This window comes from Labrus bergylta, chromosome 9 (genome assembly GCF_963930695.1).
Source record: "Labrus bergylta chromosome 9, fLabBer1.1, whole genome shotgun sequence".
In the NCBI taxonomy this organism is placed as follows: domain Eukaryota; kingdom Metazoa; phylum Chordata; class Actinopteri; order Labriformes; family Labridae; genus Labrus; species Labrus bergylta.
The window spans coordinates 9,160,350-9,174,123 of record NC_089203.1 but is presented as its reverse complement, the minus strand read 5'-3'; the positions used below and the strand labels follow the sequence as shown (position 1 = coordinate 9,174,123).

General features: G+C 37.8%; 1 protein-coding gene and 1 long non-coding RNA gene across 2 annotated transcripts; one reads left to right on the top strand and one right to left on the bottom strand.

The window, feature by feature from the left end:
* Window positions 1-334: 334 nt before the first annotated feature.
* On the bottom strand, window positions 335-6,645 carry fgl1 (fibrinogen-like 1). The gene is made up of 7 exons (XM_020634394.3): window positions 6,475-6,645; window positions 4,830-4,998; window positions 3,452-3,611; window positions 3,214-3,311; window positions 2,489-2,577; window positions 2,021-2,208; window positions 335-1,158 (listed from the first exon to the last, which is right to left on the bottom strand). The coding sequence occupies exons 1-7, from the start codon at window positions 6,538-6,540 to the stop codon at window positions 969-971; spliced, it is 960 nt and encodes a 319-aa protein (XP_020490050.2). The 5' UTR covers window positions 6,541-6,645; the 3' UTR covers window positions 335-968.
* On the top strand, window positions 6,495-13,330 carry LOC136179918 (uncharacterized). The gene is made up of 5 exons (XR_010666840.1): window positions 6,495-8,480; window positions 10,114-10,790; window positions 10,880-10,925; window positions 11,086-11,177; window positions 11,293-13,330. It is a non-coding gene; the product is annotated as an uncharacterized lncRNA (long non-coding RNA).
* The last annotated feature ends 444 nt before the right edge of the window (window positions 13,331-13,774 follow it).

Sequence of the window (13,774 nt, the reverse complement as noted above, 5' to 3'; positions counted from 1 at the left end):
GTCTCGTTTAAGCATTATCATTGGCAGGTGGTGGTTAATATGCTATTTTAAATTGACTTGTATGTGGTTTGAGATACTGTATTTGCTATGAGGACAATCATCCATACACATGATGTGGACTCTTTGCTATTAGAAAGAAAGTTATCATGAATTATTTGGTGAGACTCTCTGAGCATATATGAGCCTATCAGTTAGGATGACATCATCACTCTTACATATATTGTGGAGAAGATTGGTGTACAGTATAGTTAGCCCTGACTTTGAAAAACAACAGTTCAGAGTTAATGGTGCACATGCAAAACAAGAATTAATTTGATAGACATTAAGACGTTTTTTTTTTGAATCATTTTATTCTATGAATCATGATTATATTGCAAATGGGTGCGATATAGAAGTTAGTGTATGTTCTGAATCTATTAATGATAACCTGTAAGTAAGTGTGATATGAAGTATGAAGAACTGTTTGTGATATACAGTGTAGGCAATTTCTGCTGTTCTTTATGAAATTAGGTCAAACTCCCAGTATAACTGCATCAAATGCTTCTTTTATCACACCCAGTTGTTTGAAGAAAACTTTCAGTTTTTGTTACAGCCATTTTCAGCTGTCTTACTAATGCTTCTGTCTGTGCCTGGCACACCCACTGACATCAGATTTCCTTTTCTCCACCAAAATAGACATCTGTGCATGCAGGCTGCTTCCTCTTGCACTCATTTTCTAAAACAGACAGTCAGTTAAACTAGACCTCTTTGAAACTATGCTAAATAACCTACTTGTCTTTAAAGTTTTAACTTAAGTGTGCCGCTCTATTAGTATTTGGTGTGCAAATGTGCTTGTATATGAGACAAATATAACTCCAGTTCTGTGTATCAGTGTGTTTTTAAACTTCAAATCTGATTTCACACCGATTAAGATGACAATTATCAAGCCAAGAGGACTAAATCTTAGGCAAATGTCCATTCTAGGAAAGTTATCTGTGATGAACAGCATTGGGGTCATCAAGGGGATCCATTTCGAAGTTTGTTGGACGTAGTTTCATGATGGTGGTCTTCAGCGAGTACCACCATCCTCTCCAAGGGTACCAAACCACACCATCATCTGTCTTTGCACTGTAGTGGCCATTCTGGTAGTAATTACCATTGAGATGAGCAGAGTGGCACCTGGAGAGAGAGAGAGACAGAGAAAGAAGAGAAGGGAGTTTTCTAGACTGTAAAGAATGACAACCATAACATTTCAGAGACTAGCCTGAACTTTAATTTACTTTAGTCTGTGAAATGACCCTGCCTTTATTTTGGGTCAGGCATAAGTATGAAATGGGCCTTTATTTATATTTAGCCAAGATAGGAAAGAGTATAAAATAAGAAAGACTATTTAACTGTGTACAAAATTAGGTTATCAATGACATGTTTAATTACAATCACTAATTAAATCCTGCTTTGTAAGACAACCCATCTCTGCCAATCCTCTGCACTGTGGTGGAGAGATGGAGAGCCCCCTTTTAATTTCATCACTAGCAAGCGCTGTGCTGGCCTTTGGAGCTTTTTAATGATTCAGAGTGTCTTAAGATTGGCTTATATTTTATAGTATTTCAAATGCTGTATGAGTGATGGCAAAAATAAACTTTTGTTTCCATAATTTCAACATGTATTTCCATCTCTAAAGCCAGCTCAAGCAGCAGAGTCCCTCCTGTCACTCACTGAGGTTTATTTATTTATTTTATTCTTTTCCATAATCATCATGCATTAGACTCTGAGGCAGTGATTGCATTGTGGATTCACAGGCACAGGTATGCATGTTAGCATCATTCTGACTTTCTTGTAGAGATGTCTGCTTTGTCTCCTTATATTTTTGATCCGCATGCACAGGCGCCTCTAATTTTGACCTACCGTTGTTTGTCAAAATGTACAGCAACACCAGGCTTACAATTGGACTGGGCCTTATGACCTTTTATTTGAAGTTTAGCATTTTGCTGTGTATGTTTGCATCGACAGTAAGTCACTTTTTTAATCACAAAACCCATACTTATTGAACCACCAGCCTCCTTTGTCCTCCTGGGCACAGTTTCCTTTGTAGTCATCGTTGTCCTGGTCAAAAGTGCTGAATTTAATTCCCTGGTGACTGGCCCACTCTGACACACCAACCTGAAAGCTTCCAGACAGAGCATCCCCTGCTGTACCTACATAAGTCCCAAAGTAAAGGCGGTAATGATCCTGTAAAGGGAGACGAGCATAGTTGGTCAACTTGTATCAATGTAAAGTTGAAACGATAGGTTTGAAGCTTTTTAGGATTCCTTACAAAGGTTAATGGACTTGTTAGATGAGAAAATCATTAACAAATTCATGTCTGCATACTAAATTGTTCACTGCACCTCAACATGCTCTGCAGTTTTTGTTTGTGTTTAGCAGCTCTTGTTCCAAGTCTATCATATATGAGACCCAAGGTCACTTTCCTCAGTAATTATACATTTTAGTTGTCAGGCAGTGTCAACACCTTTTCATTGGCCACTTTGAAGTCCTTGTACTCCGCATAGCGCTGGTTACCGTCAAAGTCTTCCATGTTAATCTTCAGAGTATAATTCCCTGTAACAGATAAACAATCAGGTGGTGGAAGTTCAGGGGGAGTTAAGTATATAACCAAACATGTAAGCAAATAGTTAATACAACAGACACCGACTCACATTCATCATTTAGATGAACGTCAGGCCAATGTTTTACTCTTCACCTCATCTCAAAGAAAGTCTATTTGTCACTCTTTCAGACCCCATTCTGCTCCTCTGCTTGCTAAAACCAGCACAACATAAAATTCAAATTTGATTTTAAAAAAAATGGCCCTGGCTGTGATCCTTGTGTATTTCCTGTGTTTCCCTGTTACTCTCATGTCCCCCCCCCTCCCCCTTCACCCTTTATCCTTGTGTTTTCCTATACATTTTTCAATATGTTTAGATTACTCTCCACCTGCAAACAATGAAACAACAAGTCAACCTAAGAAACTAATTCGGTGTCAAAATTCTTCAGACTACTTCTCTCAGCTACAACCAGCCAATCAGCCTTCTGCCAGCCCTCTGCCCTAAAATAAATTTCCTTCAGAACTTCCAATTGCATCCGCTTCTGGGTTCCTTTCTAACAGCAAGTTTTAGCATTGTATTGTACTTTTGTTGGTTAAAGTCAACTTCTTTTAATACAACTATGTTGTTGTCATTTAGAAGCCTCACTTACCTTGTGTTGTGATGAAATGCAAGTTGTCATTTCCGAGCCAAAACTCTCCCAGTTCTGTATCCATGTCTCCAAAACCTTCTTTATACTCTGCCCATGACCTGACAGATAGATAGAGAGAGATATATATAGATAGATACATACATACATACATACATACATACATAGAAAGAAGTGATACCTTTTGATATATTTTCATCCTTTTCCCCACAGTTATCAGAAGTCACATACAGTCACACACCTGTTAAAGCACTCTGCTCCATTGATTCGTCTCTGAATAACGATCCATCCACCTCCATCACTCATATCACAGTGCACTCTGACGGGAGACGTGCTCCCATGAGGTTTGATTCTGTAAATGCCGCTGGACTTGGAACCAGAACTGAAGAGCTGGGAACAGTCTGACACAAATGCACACTCATATTTGGTAAACAGTCTTTTCTGGATGCTGATGGCACACTGACATGTCATGTTAGCCCAAACCATGATACCATCTTTACCCAATAGATGGTTTTGGTGCTTAAATAATAAAATACAGTGATAGATTAAGTTCACTTCTGGTTGAAAACAACAGATACTTAGTTGATTTAAGAAAAGCTCATGGTCAAGGTCATGTAAAGCTTTGTATCACCTAGTGGTTTGTACCTGTCATGTTTTCCTGTCCTCCTGCTACTGTCATTCCCCACCTCTCCACCAGATGCCCTCAGACCTGTATTTCTTTACTCATTTACATACCTGCTCTTTTCTGATATTAGTCCTCATCAGTCCTGAAGTTACCTGAGCTTCACTGCCCAGCTGCTCACTTGCCTACACATCTCTCATGAGATTTATTCCAAATGTGGAACATGCTCTGTCCTCCATTGCCGGGTTGTCTTCCTCGCCATTATCTCTGTGTTTTGCTTTTGGAGGTTTTTGGAACCTGGAACTTTCTGTTTGCTTATCTGTCTGTAGCCTGTTACCAGCTGCCTGTATGCTTACTGGGGGGGGCCAAATGGGTGGCCAAGGGTGGCATGCCCCCCCCCCCCTTAAATCCTTGTGTGCTAATACTAGTTTTCAAAAATAACCAACCCTGCCTTTAAGGTGTGATTTTGGTCCTCAAAGAATTAAGCTATGAAGGTTTATATGTTAACCTTCTCTTTTGTTACTTAAAAGTCGGTATGAGTAGTGAAGATAGAAAGAGTATATAAATTAAATTGATTGCCCCTTCTTACTAGTGCAGACAAACTTCATGCCTTCCCTGACGTCAGTAGCCTAGCCATTGGGCCACCGCAGCCAATAAAGTCTGGACACAGGCCCATGATGCCTTTCTGCCAATACCTGTCTTTGAGCTGTCTAATAAATCTGCACCAGTCTGCCTCTTGTCATCTGGCACCTGTGTGCTGCCTACCCCAAACCCCCAACCCACAAACCCTGACCAGCTCCCTCAGTAGACTTCATTGCTTTTCAAACCACATTAAACTATAAAAGTGTTTAAAATTAATAAACCCATTTAAATTAAGATAGCCGTCTAGCACGTATCATTGGAAACATTATCTGGTTCCTACAATGTAACACTTAAAACAGGATAGGATATTTTATGATGTAGTTTTGTTCTGCAGTCCTGAGGCAGTGGTCCTGACCTGTGTGCTGGGTGTCCTGGCTCTGGTCAGATATGGCTCTGTCTTTGGTGTCAGGTTGGTTCAGCAGTTGTAATCTCTGTAGGAGGAGCTCTTGTGTCTGAAGCTGGCCTCTCAGATTCTTTTCCTGTTCTCGCAGTCGAGCCACCTCCCCACTGCAAATGTCTGATGCCTATACAGACATTTGGATCACTACGTATTTGAGTTTTTTTTTTTACATTCATTCCATAAATCTAAGATAACATGAGCACAGAGTTTAAAAACTGCATTAATGATTGTATAGTCTGTTGAAAAACTGAAAGAACTGATAGGCTGTCTCACAAAGTATAACCTTTAACCTTTCCGCAGCATGCCTAACTGTCAGCCTTAAAACATTACGGTAGCCTTAACAAACCCATAGTCTAAACCCAAGACCTGATCCTGGAACTGTACAACCAGCAGCTTGTTAGCCTATCATGCAGACTTTGATAGGGGGGAGCTGCTTACCCGACTCTGTCCGAAGTTGACAAAATCAGCTCTCCAACATCTCTTTCACTAAAGTGTAAATTATACAGTCCCAGTTTTATGGGAATTATGCAACTCGTTAATTCTGGCTTGAAGCTGCAACTCCTGTGTTATAACAACACATTTAAATAACATAAAACATGTAATTGAATATAGCAAAGTAGTCACTACATGTCATGTCAGTTTGTGAGCTTTAGGCGTGCTGCACAAAGCCAGGCCAGTTGTTTCAGTCTTTATGATGCTAAGATACGTTAACTGTCAGGGGGCTGTAGGTTCATTTTCAGTGTAAATATATGAGTTCCAATAATCTTGTTGCAAGAAAGTATAAAGGCGTGTTAGAGCCACATTATGGGTAAAAAAATCAGAGATTTCGAGATTAAAGTCATAAATTTACAAAAATAAACTCATCTTTGCATCTCGTAAAGATATACTTCAGTAAAGGTTTCAATCATAAGGAAATACTGCACATCAGCATCGCATTGTCAGAAGTATCAGGACCCTGAAAGGATACTGCGAGAAACAGGGGCTTTTCTGGAGAAAGAACCACACTGACTTCTCTCTTCTCACAACCTCTTAGAATTAGAATTTTAACCATAGTCTAATTTTAATCAAGTATGAATTAAATACCGTAAATGAACAACTTTATTTTAGGAAATATACAGCTTTAATCTTAACATTTCAGAACATTTTCTTTCTATAACTCACCCTAATACTCCAACATAAGAGAGAAAAAACCATATGTAAGCCCACAGAAAAAATGTAACTATTCCTTTGAATTAACAACAACCAGCCAACATGTCCTCTTTTAAAAGTTTTTCATGACTTGCAAATGAGTTTTCACAGTTTAAAAGAACAAGAACACCCTGAAAAAAATAATAATAATACCGGCAATTGTCATTAAAAAAAAAACAAATCTGTTAGACCACAGTGAATATTTAAATAGAAACTTCAGTTTTGGACTTCAGATAGTGTGAAAAGTAACAAATTCAGTGTATCACAGTAACTGGAAGCAGTCCAATGAAACTGAGAGAGGTTTGGACTCATAATTCTGAGAACAAGAACCACCTCGTAAAATGAGTGTGACAATTTTAAAAAGTGTATATTTTTAAAGCATCCATAGTTTTTTTGTCCGCAGAGTACTTACACAGAGAGCTTGAATGCAAGCTGTGATGATGATCAATCCTTTGAGCTGCAGCTGCTGGCCTACCATCGTGCTCGTCTTTAAAAACTAAACCAAAGTAAAAGATCAGACCTTAAGAAAGGAGATGTCTACTTCTCAGAGTTTAGTTGAATCTTGTTTATTTTCCCAGCAAGCACTTTCCTCACACCTGGATCCACACAAAGCTGTGCCACAAAAACAAAATGAAAAACTGATGGAATACCTGATTCTCTACAGTCATAAATATTCAAAATATGCAGGGAGTGTCAAGAACATGTGCACATTTGCCAAAAGCAGACACACTTTCCAAAAACTCTTTCATCCTCGAAAATAGAGAATGAAAAAAATATAGAAAACAGAAGTTTGCATGAAAAAAGATACAAGATAATCCTCCTATTATTTTTAAATGATTATAAATGAAGCCTGAAGGCCAAAGTCAAGTGTTGTTCCACTTTCACAAATCTTCCTTTTCCTTTTCTTCATTACTATCCTATTAACAGCTCTTCACGTTTAGCCATTCACTTACCCGGCTAGTGAGTCAAATATGGACAATGCAGTCTGAGAGCAAAAGGAGACAGTTACAGTATAGTTGGAAATTAGCTTTTAGCATAAATATATGATATGTTAATGCAACACCTGATTTCATGACATGATTTTTACACATTCTACTTCTTCATTCTCTGCAGATTAAATTAACAAGATTAGTAATTAGTGTTGATCAGAAATTAGTCATCGTCTTTAAAGGCGCTGGAAGATTTTGGTAGTCTCAACTTTAGACAAAGCCAAGCTAGCTGTTTTTCCCATTTTTCTGTCTTTTGGCAAGGCTAAGCTAACTAGCTTTGCTGTAACCACATATATGAGAAAAAAATGGTCTTAAGTTCTGTAAGAACCTATAAAACTATGTGCTCTTTAATGTAAAAAAGTGAATGTTTTGTGTTAAAGGTTGCATATTCCAATTGTTTACGGTGAGAAGGCAGACTCAGAGGGCAGAACAAACACCTAGCTGTGGGAGTGTCACCCACCTGGGGGAGGGGTTACTGCCCCTTGTGATGTCATGAAGGGAAAATCTCCAAACGGCCTGTTTCATCACACATTTTCTGAAAAGCGGAGCAGGCAAAAGATGGAGATGATGGACTTTTCTCATCATTGGGGGGTTTGTAGACAGACTATAGGGGCACATATTACATGGTAAAGGGTATTTGCATAATGATATGTGCTGGTATTGCTATGTCAAGTTTGTATGTCTGTCCATCGTCTTGTGTCAATAATGATTTCCTCTGGGGACATTCAAGCAGAACTGATGTCCCATGTGTGCTAATTCCTCCGTAGTTATTTTCGACTAGTTTTGGGTTTGCATGAATCGCTGTGAAAATAGTCTCTGCTTACATAATGAGAATAAATATATTTTACACTATGTCTAACCACAGTTGTCCTTAAATAAACAACCCTCAAGTTTAATGTTAACTCTATGGTATGGGATTAATATACTATCTTTATTCAAGAGCATGTTATTTTTCTGAAGAACGGGTTTTTAAGTTTTGAGAGCAGTACTTTAGTAGTTCTTTCTCTCAAAAACCTCTCTTTGTACTCAAATAGTTGCTGCTTGTGCTTAAATTTTCTCTGTTTGTGCTCGAAATGTTTGCTTGTTCTCAGATTCTCATGCTCAAACTTCTCCTCTCACTTCAGACCGCAGCTGCTCGCAGCTCAAACTTCTGCTCTCCTACTTTGTTTCTGTGCCCGCTCGGGTCTTTGTCTGCTCTTGGATTTCTTCTGCGCTCTCGGATTGTCTGACGAATCAACCAATAGAAAACGGGTACAGGATCGGCCAATCACGTCCACGACGCCCTATTGCTGAGGAGTTCGCTGTACTGATGAGAGCGTCCCGTATGGGCGGCTACTCTTTAACCGCAAATACTCCGTAGCTCCCGCGGCTTCTGACGTAGCCTATCGCCTATGGAATAATTATGGACCACCAACTTCAAAGACATGAAGTAAGTTTTTATTTGAATGATAATGGTGCTAATTGTTTCTAAAAAATGTAATTGATAAAGTAATATTTGAAAGAAGAACGCTATGGCAAGCCCTTTTAACATTTAAGTATTAGCGGTAATAGCAATTGTAGATATCAATAATTGCTTTTGGACATGTTAGAATTCCAAGCTGACATATCCACAATGTAATTTTCACTAGTAACAATTCTAATTAAAGATATCTACAATTCATTTTTCACTAGTGGAAATGGTCATTGTAGATATCTGTAACTTAATTACAACTAGTCAACTTGTGCCATTGACTTCTATTCAAATTGAATTACAGATATCTGTAATTCAATTTGTACATGTTGTAATTCAAAGTCGACATATCCATAATGACATTTTGACATGTCACAATTCTAATTCATGATATCTACAACTCAATTCTCACTAGTAAAAATGTTAATTCTTGATATCAACAATTCTATTCTTACTAGTGACAAAGTTCATTTATGATATCTACAATTGTTCTAACATTACAGATATCATAAATTAATTCTAGATATCTAAAATGCAATTCTTACTAGTCGAACTTACATTATTGATGTCTTGATCTGGAATTATTATATGTAAGAATGTAATTATATATATCTTGGATTAACATTTGAAATGTAATTTCCACTACAGTGAAAACTAAATTGCTACTTGTCAGCCAGACTGTTTTAATGTTAACAGGGCTTACCACATGAACACTGAACACTGTGGCAGCTTGTGAAAACGGACTTCACCGTGTTTTTTAGGCTTCTTTAGTTTTAATTAAAAATTAGGCTAGAGCTCTTATAGGCTATTACGATAGTAGAAAATTAAATTAACTACACAATTTGAATGTTAGTACACTGTCCTCTTTTCAGTTGCGCCAACAGGACTTAGGATACTCCTGTCAGCTTCAACAGCTTCAACAGTTTATACGGGTCATAAACCAACTTCACAGCTGTTTGCGTAGCCTAATGTCAGACAGAAAACTTTATTGTGAGCACATTTACAATGTTTTAAAAGGCAATAACGTAAATTTCGTTCGAAAAAACTATGTTGTTAATTTAGCAAATGAAAAAAATCAATCTTGTTTCAATGCATTTCGACTTTCTGACTTTTCAATGATGAAGTTCATTAGAATATTTCTCAGCAGCTGTAAAGGACACTCAGTGTTATCAGCTTAAAGTCACTCTTATAGGCTCATTTTTAGATTAATGTTGTTTTTCAGCAGATGTCTTAGTTATGACTTTATTAATCTAGCTAAGCATTTGTGTTTTTTATTCAGTAGCCCAGTGCAGGCTCTGGGTATCCAGCGCGCACATCCAGTGTGCACATCCAGCGCTTTTCTACTCGGACAAAATACTTGGTGGACACAGAGGCTTCGTAGTTCAGCCCTGTTGGTGCAATCGGTCCGATATGGCCTACTATAGGCTATCTTTACTGTGTCATAGTCTGTACTTTATTTTATCCTAATGGTTTCACAACTATTTTCATTGATAGATACTTAGGCCTATTGCCTATACGTGAATAGCCTATGCCATAAAAATGATTTCCCTTTATGATTTAATGTTGACATTTGAAGTGTAGGTCTATCTATCTTTTGCCTTCTTTCCTTCAGAACCTGCTAAAACGTCAAATCTTGGAGAGATTGCGAAGCAAGATGCAATATGTGGTTAGCTGTCCTGGCTTGGATCTTGATTATCTTCATTTCATGTGCACCCATGAATTATTACTCCTCGATTCATTGGCAGAGCAGATGGAGTTGCCATTAGATATAGTCAATGTCATTAGAGAACTCACAAACCAGGTCAGAAGTCAGGTAGACAGTGAGCAACATTTTATTTCTCCCAATATACAGACAGTGCAAGGGGCAAGGGGACGACCAAAATGAATAATTGAGCAAGAAGAGTTACAGGCCTTGATAGATACTCAGTTGTCTATACCAACAATTTCAAAACTGTTGGGAGTCAGTCAAGCTACATTATTCCGGCGAATGGCAGAATTTGGGATTTCTGTGACAGAGTCCTATAGCACAATGTCAGACCAGGAGCCTGACACCTTAGTGTCTAACATTAAAGCTGAAATGCCAAATATTGGCTACAGATTGGTAATGGGAAGACTGAGATCCTTAGTCCACAGGGTACAGTGGAACAGAATGAAAGCAGCTGTGCATAGAGTAGATGCAGCTGGGATTCTTGCTCGCTTGACACAGTTAGGCTGTGTTGTGAGAAGAAGCTACTCTGTAAGAGCCCCCCTATCTCTTGTGCATGTGGATACTAACCACAAACTCATAAGGTAAGTTGCTTTCACATGAAGTTGTCAAATGAATGAATCATCTGTAACAAACGCATACAATATACTAAATTTGACTTTCTCCTATATAGATACAGCAAAGTCATTTTTGGGGGCATAGATGGCTTTTCCAGAAAGGTATTGATTCAAATAATATACAGTATTTTGTGACGCACAGGTTTATGGATAATTTCTCTATGGTTGCATGTAAAACTATTAAATGAAGCCGTTTCAACAAATGATGCTTAGACTTAAGTCATAGTATTATTAAAGTGATAATTTTATGATCTTTGTCCAGGTCATGTACCGAGAACCTGCCAACAATAATAGGGCATCTACTGGCCTCGCTTTCTTCCTGACCTCCTGTGATTAGAACGGTTTGCCCTCAAGGTATGTAAAAGACATAGTGCAGTCTGATTTGCACACACACAAGTCAATTTGGATGTACTGAATAATAACTGAATATAGAATTTTGCATCTTTTAATACCTCTTCACATACTTCAGGATCAGAGGTGATCAGGGTGTGGAAAACATCGATATTACCCGATTCATGTTTGCTGTGCGAGGAACTGACAGGGGAAGTTACATTTCTGGAAAAAGCGTCCACAACCAGAAGTAAATTACATCAAATGTTGAGCAAGAAAGCCTGAACCTTGACTCAGCATAATTTATCACTGTGTGCAGTTATCAAGACTACAGATATGATGCACTTAATTAATTTAACAACACCGCAGATCATCTTCAGGAAATGCTTCTGAGATGAACTCTGACTCATGTACTGATTAACTTTTTACTACACAAAGTGCAATATACAAACAGCCCGAAAACAGTGCCATGGACCGATCCTCCTTTAATATTTATCTGTCTTGTATGTATTTACGGCTTTAAACCTGCAGTCGGTGTGGATCCTGACTGGTGTGCTCTTACCTATCACCTGAGCTGCTACTGACCCGCTGCACACTCTTAAGCTATTTGCTCGAGGTTCCAGGCTCTTTGCTCTAAGGCCTGTTGCTAAGAGCCACAAACATGGCATGGATGAAATTTATATTTCTGCCCTTAAAATGTTGTCCGTCAATGTTACTGTTCATTAAGCGCCTTAAACTGTGTCTAAACCTTCCCAAGTTGGGTTCTATTTTTGTGTCCCATCAATTAATAAGCGAGAGTTTAAAGTATAGAAATGTTTGTGTTTAAGAGACAAGAATTGAAGCTGGCCTTTAATTGATGTCTGCCAATTAGTTTTTTCCAAAATAAGCGATTGAGGGACAAAGATAAATCACTCAACGTGCTGACTATATAATCAAATATCAAATATATATTTACACAAAGATGTAAACACAGTTGGTGTAACAGTTTGATCTTAATGTGTGCGACATGGTGCAAGTTGGATTTTGAATGATTTGGATCAGAGCAGCTGTGCAGTGTTCACAATCTAAAATATTGGATAGAAACACCATTAAATGATCTTAAAATGGATTATTAAGACCACTTTTCTCAAACTTTTTTCTGGAATTTACGTTCCATTTTTTTCCCTTAAATATCAAGAAAATGTTTGTTTGTAATGTTATGTCTTTTTCCCCCTCACACGTATCATAACATTACAGCTTTAGAAGATGTTTGCACATTATAGGAACATTTTTAATTTCTTGCAGATGAGATAAAGTGGTTCCCTCTTTTGGTTAAAGATCATTGTACATGCAAGTTTGCTGTTTCTGCAGAAGTGTGAACAGGTGGGGAGAGACGTGTTGATTTGTGGGATATGAAGTTTGTTCACTAGTAAACATGCAGCTGAGTCATGGTAAATTTACTGGTTATTTTCCAGCTGAAGAGCCCTTTGGTCAGCATGTCTTCTGTTGTGTTCATGGTGTAAGATGTGAAGTGCGGTATTTGAGTGCTAATACGTCTCATGTCTGTAGAATAAGCAGATGAAGTTGATGCTACTGCTGCAGGAACAGTTTGTGTTTGAAGTGTCATTTTTTTCTATTTGAGTGATGTGTCTTATAAATGATTTCCTGAGTTTTGTTTAGAATTGTTAAAAGTTGTGTGCATGTTTTTTTTTCTCTTTCACAGTAGTGGTCATTACTTGTGAAGGGCGTTGCCAAATCTGCTGAATTTATCTCTTTACCATGAAACCTCGAAGAACCTTTAAGCCAACCTGTATATAAATATTAAGTTTACTTTTTGAATGTGGAGTTTTTGCATTGAATTATTTTGTTTGCATGTTTTTCTGCATGTTTTCCTCTGTGTGCTTGCTCGTCTTTGCATTTTGCTTTTTAAAAGGCAAAGGAGGGTTGTCATGTGACCTAAAGCTCAGCTCTGAAGTGGGAATCACCATTAAATGTGACTGTAGTGTTTTCAGTCAGAGCCTCGTGTAAAGGCCAGGATGAACAGCTCAGTCTGCCTCGTTTACTGGCTTCATTTGAAAGAAACCGTCTTCTTTGTCCCCTAAATGTACTGCGACAGTCTGGACTGAGTCTTGCAACTTTTCACCCAAACCATGCTATGTATGTGATGTCTGTTTTTATAATAAATATTTTAATCATCACTCTTTTGTGTTGTCACTCATTCTTCAAAGACCTAAAAAATAGTGCGGTTAATACAGACAATTATTTTCTGAGTAATTCAATGTGTTGTAATCTTAGCAGGAAATAAAAGGTGAACACTCCAGAAACTAGGGAATTTCTACTCTCCTGTTACATGCTTTTTATAGATTGGAACAATAAAGCATCAAACACAGTTTTAAAGTCTCTTGCTGCTCTCCAAATTAAATACAAAGTCCTGTTTTCAAAACCCCATGTTTTTTTCTTTAAATCATCTTACAATATTAGTGTCTTGATGATAATCACTTTCTTTTTACGAGGTTAAATTATGGTCTTAACCTTCGATACACCAAAAGGTCTTTATATTTATTTCAAAATAAAAGCAGTCAAACAGCAAGTGAAGATCTCTCAGTTTAAGACAATGTATAATAATGTGTCTAATTTTATTT

Excerpts from the sequence above, each read along its gene's own strand:
- fgl1 (XM_020634394.3), bottom strand. The coding sequence starts at position 6,540 with ATGGTAGGCCAGCAGCTGCAGCTCAAAGGATTGATCATCATCACAGCT. Across the intron at positions 2,578-3,213 it reads GCATTTCATCACAACACAAG|GGAATTATACTCTGAAGATT; the intron begins GTAAGTGAGGCT and ends TATCTGTTACAG. Across the intron at positions 1,159-2,020 it reads GGAGGCTGGTGGTTCAATAA|GTGCCACTCTGCTCATCTCA; the intron begins GTATGGGTTTTG and ends CTCTCTCTCCAG.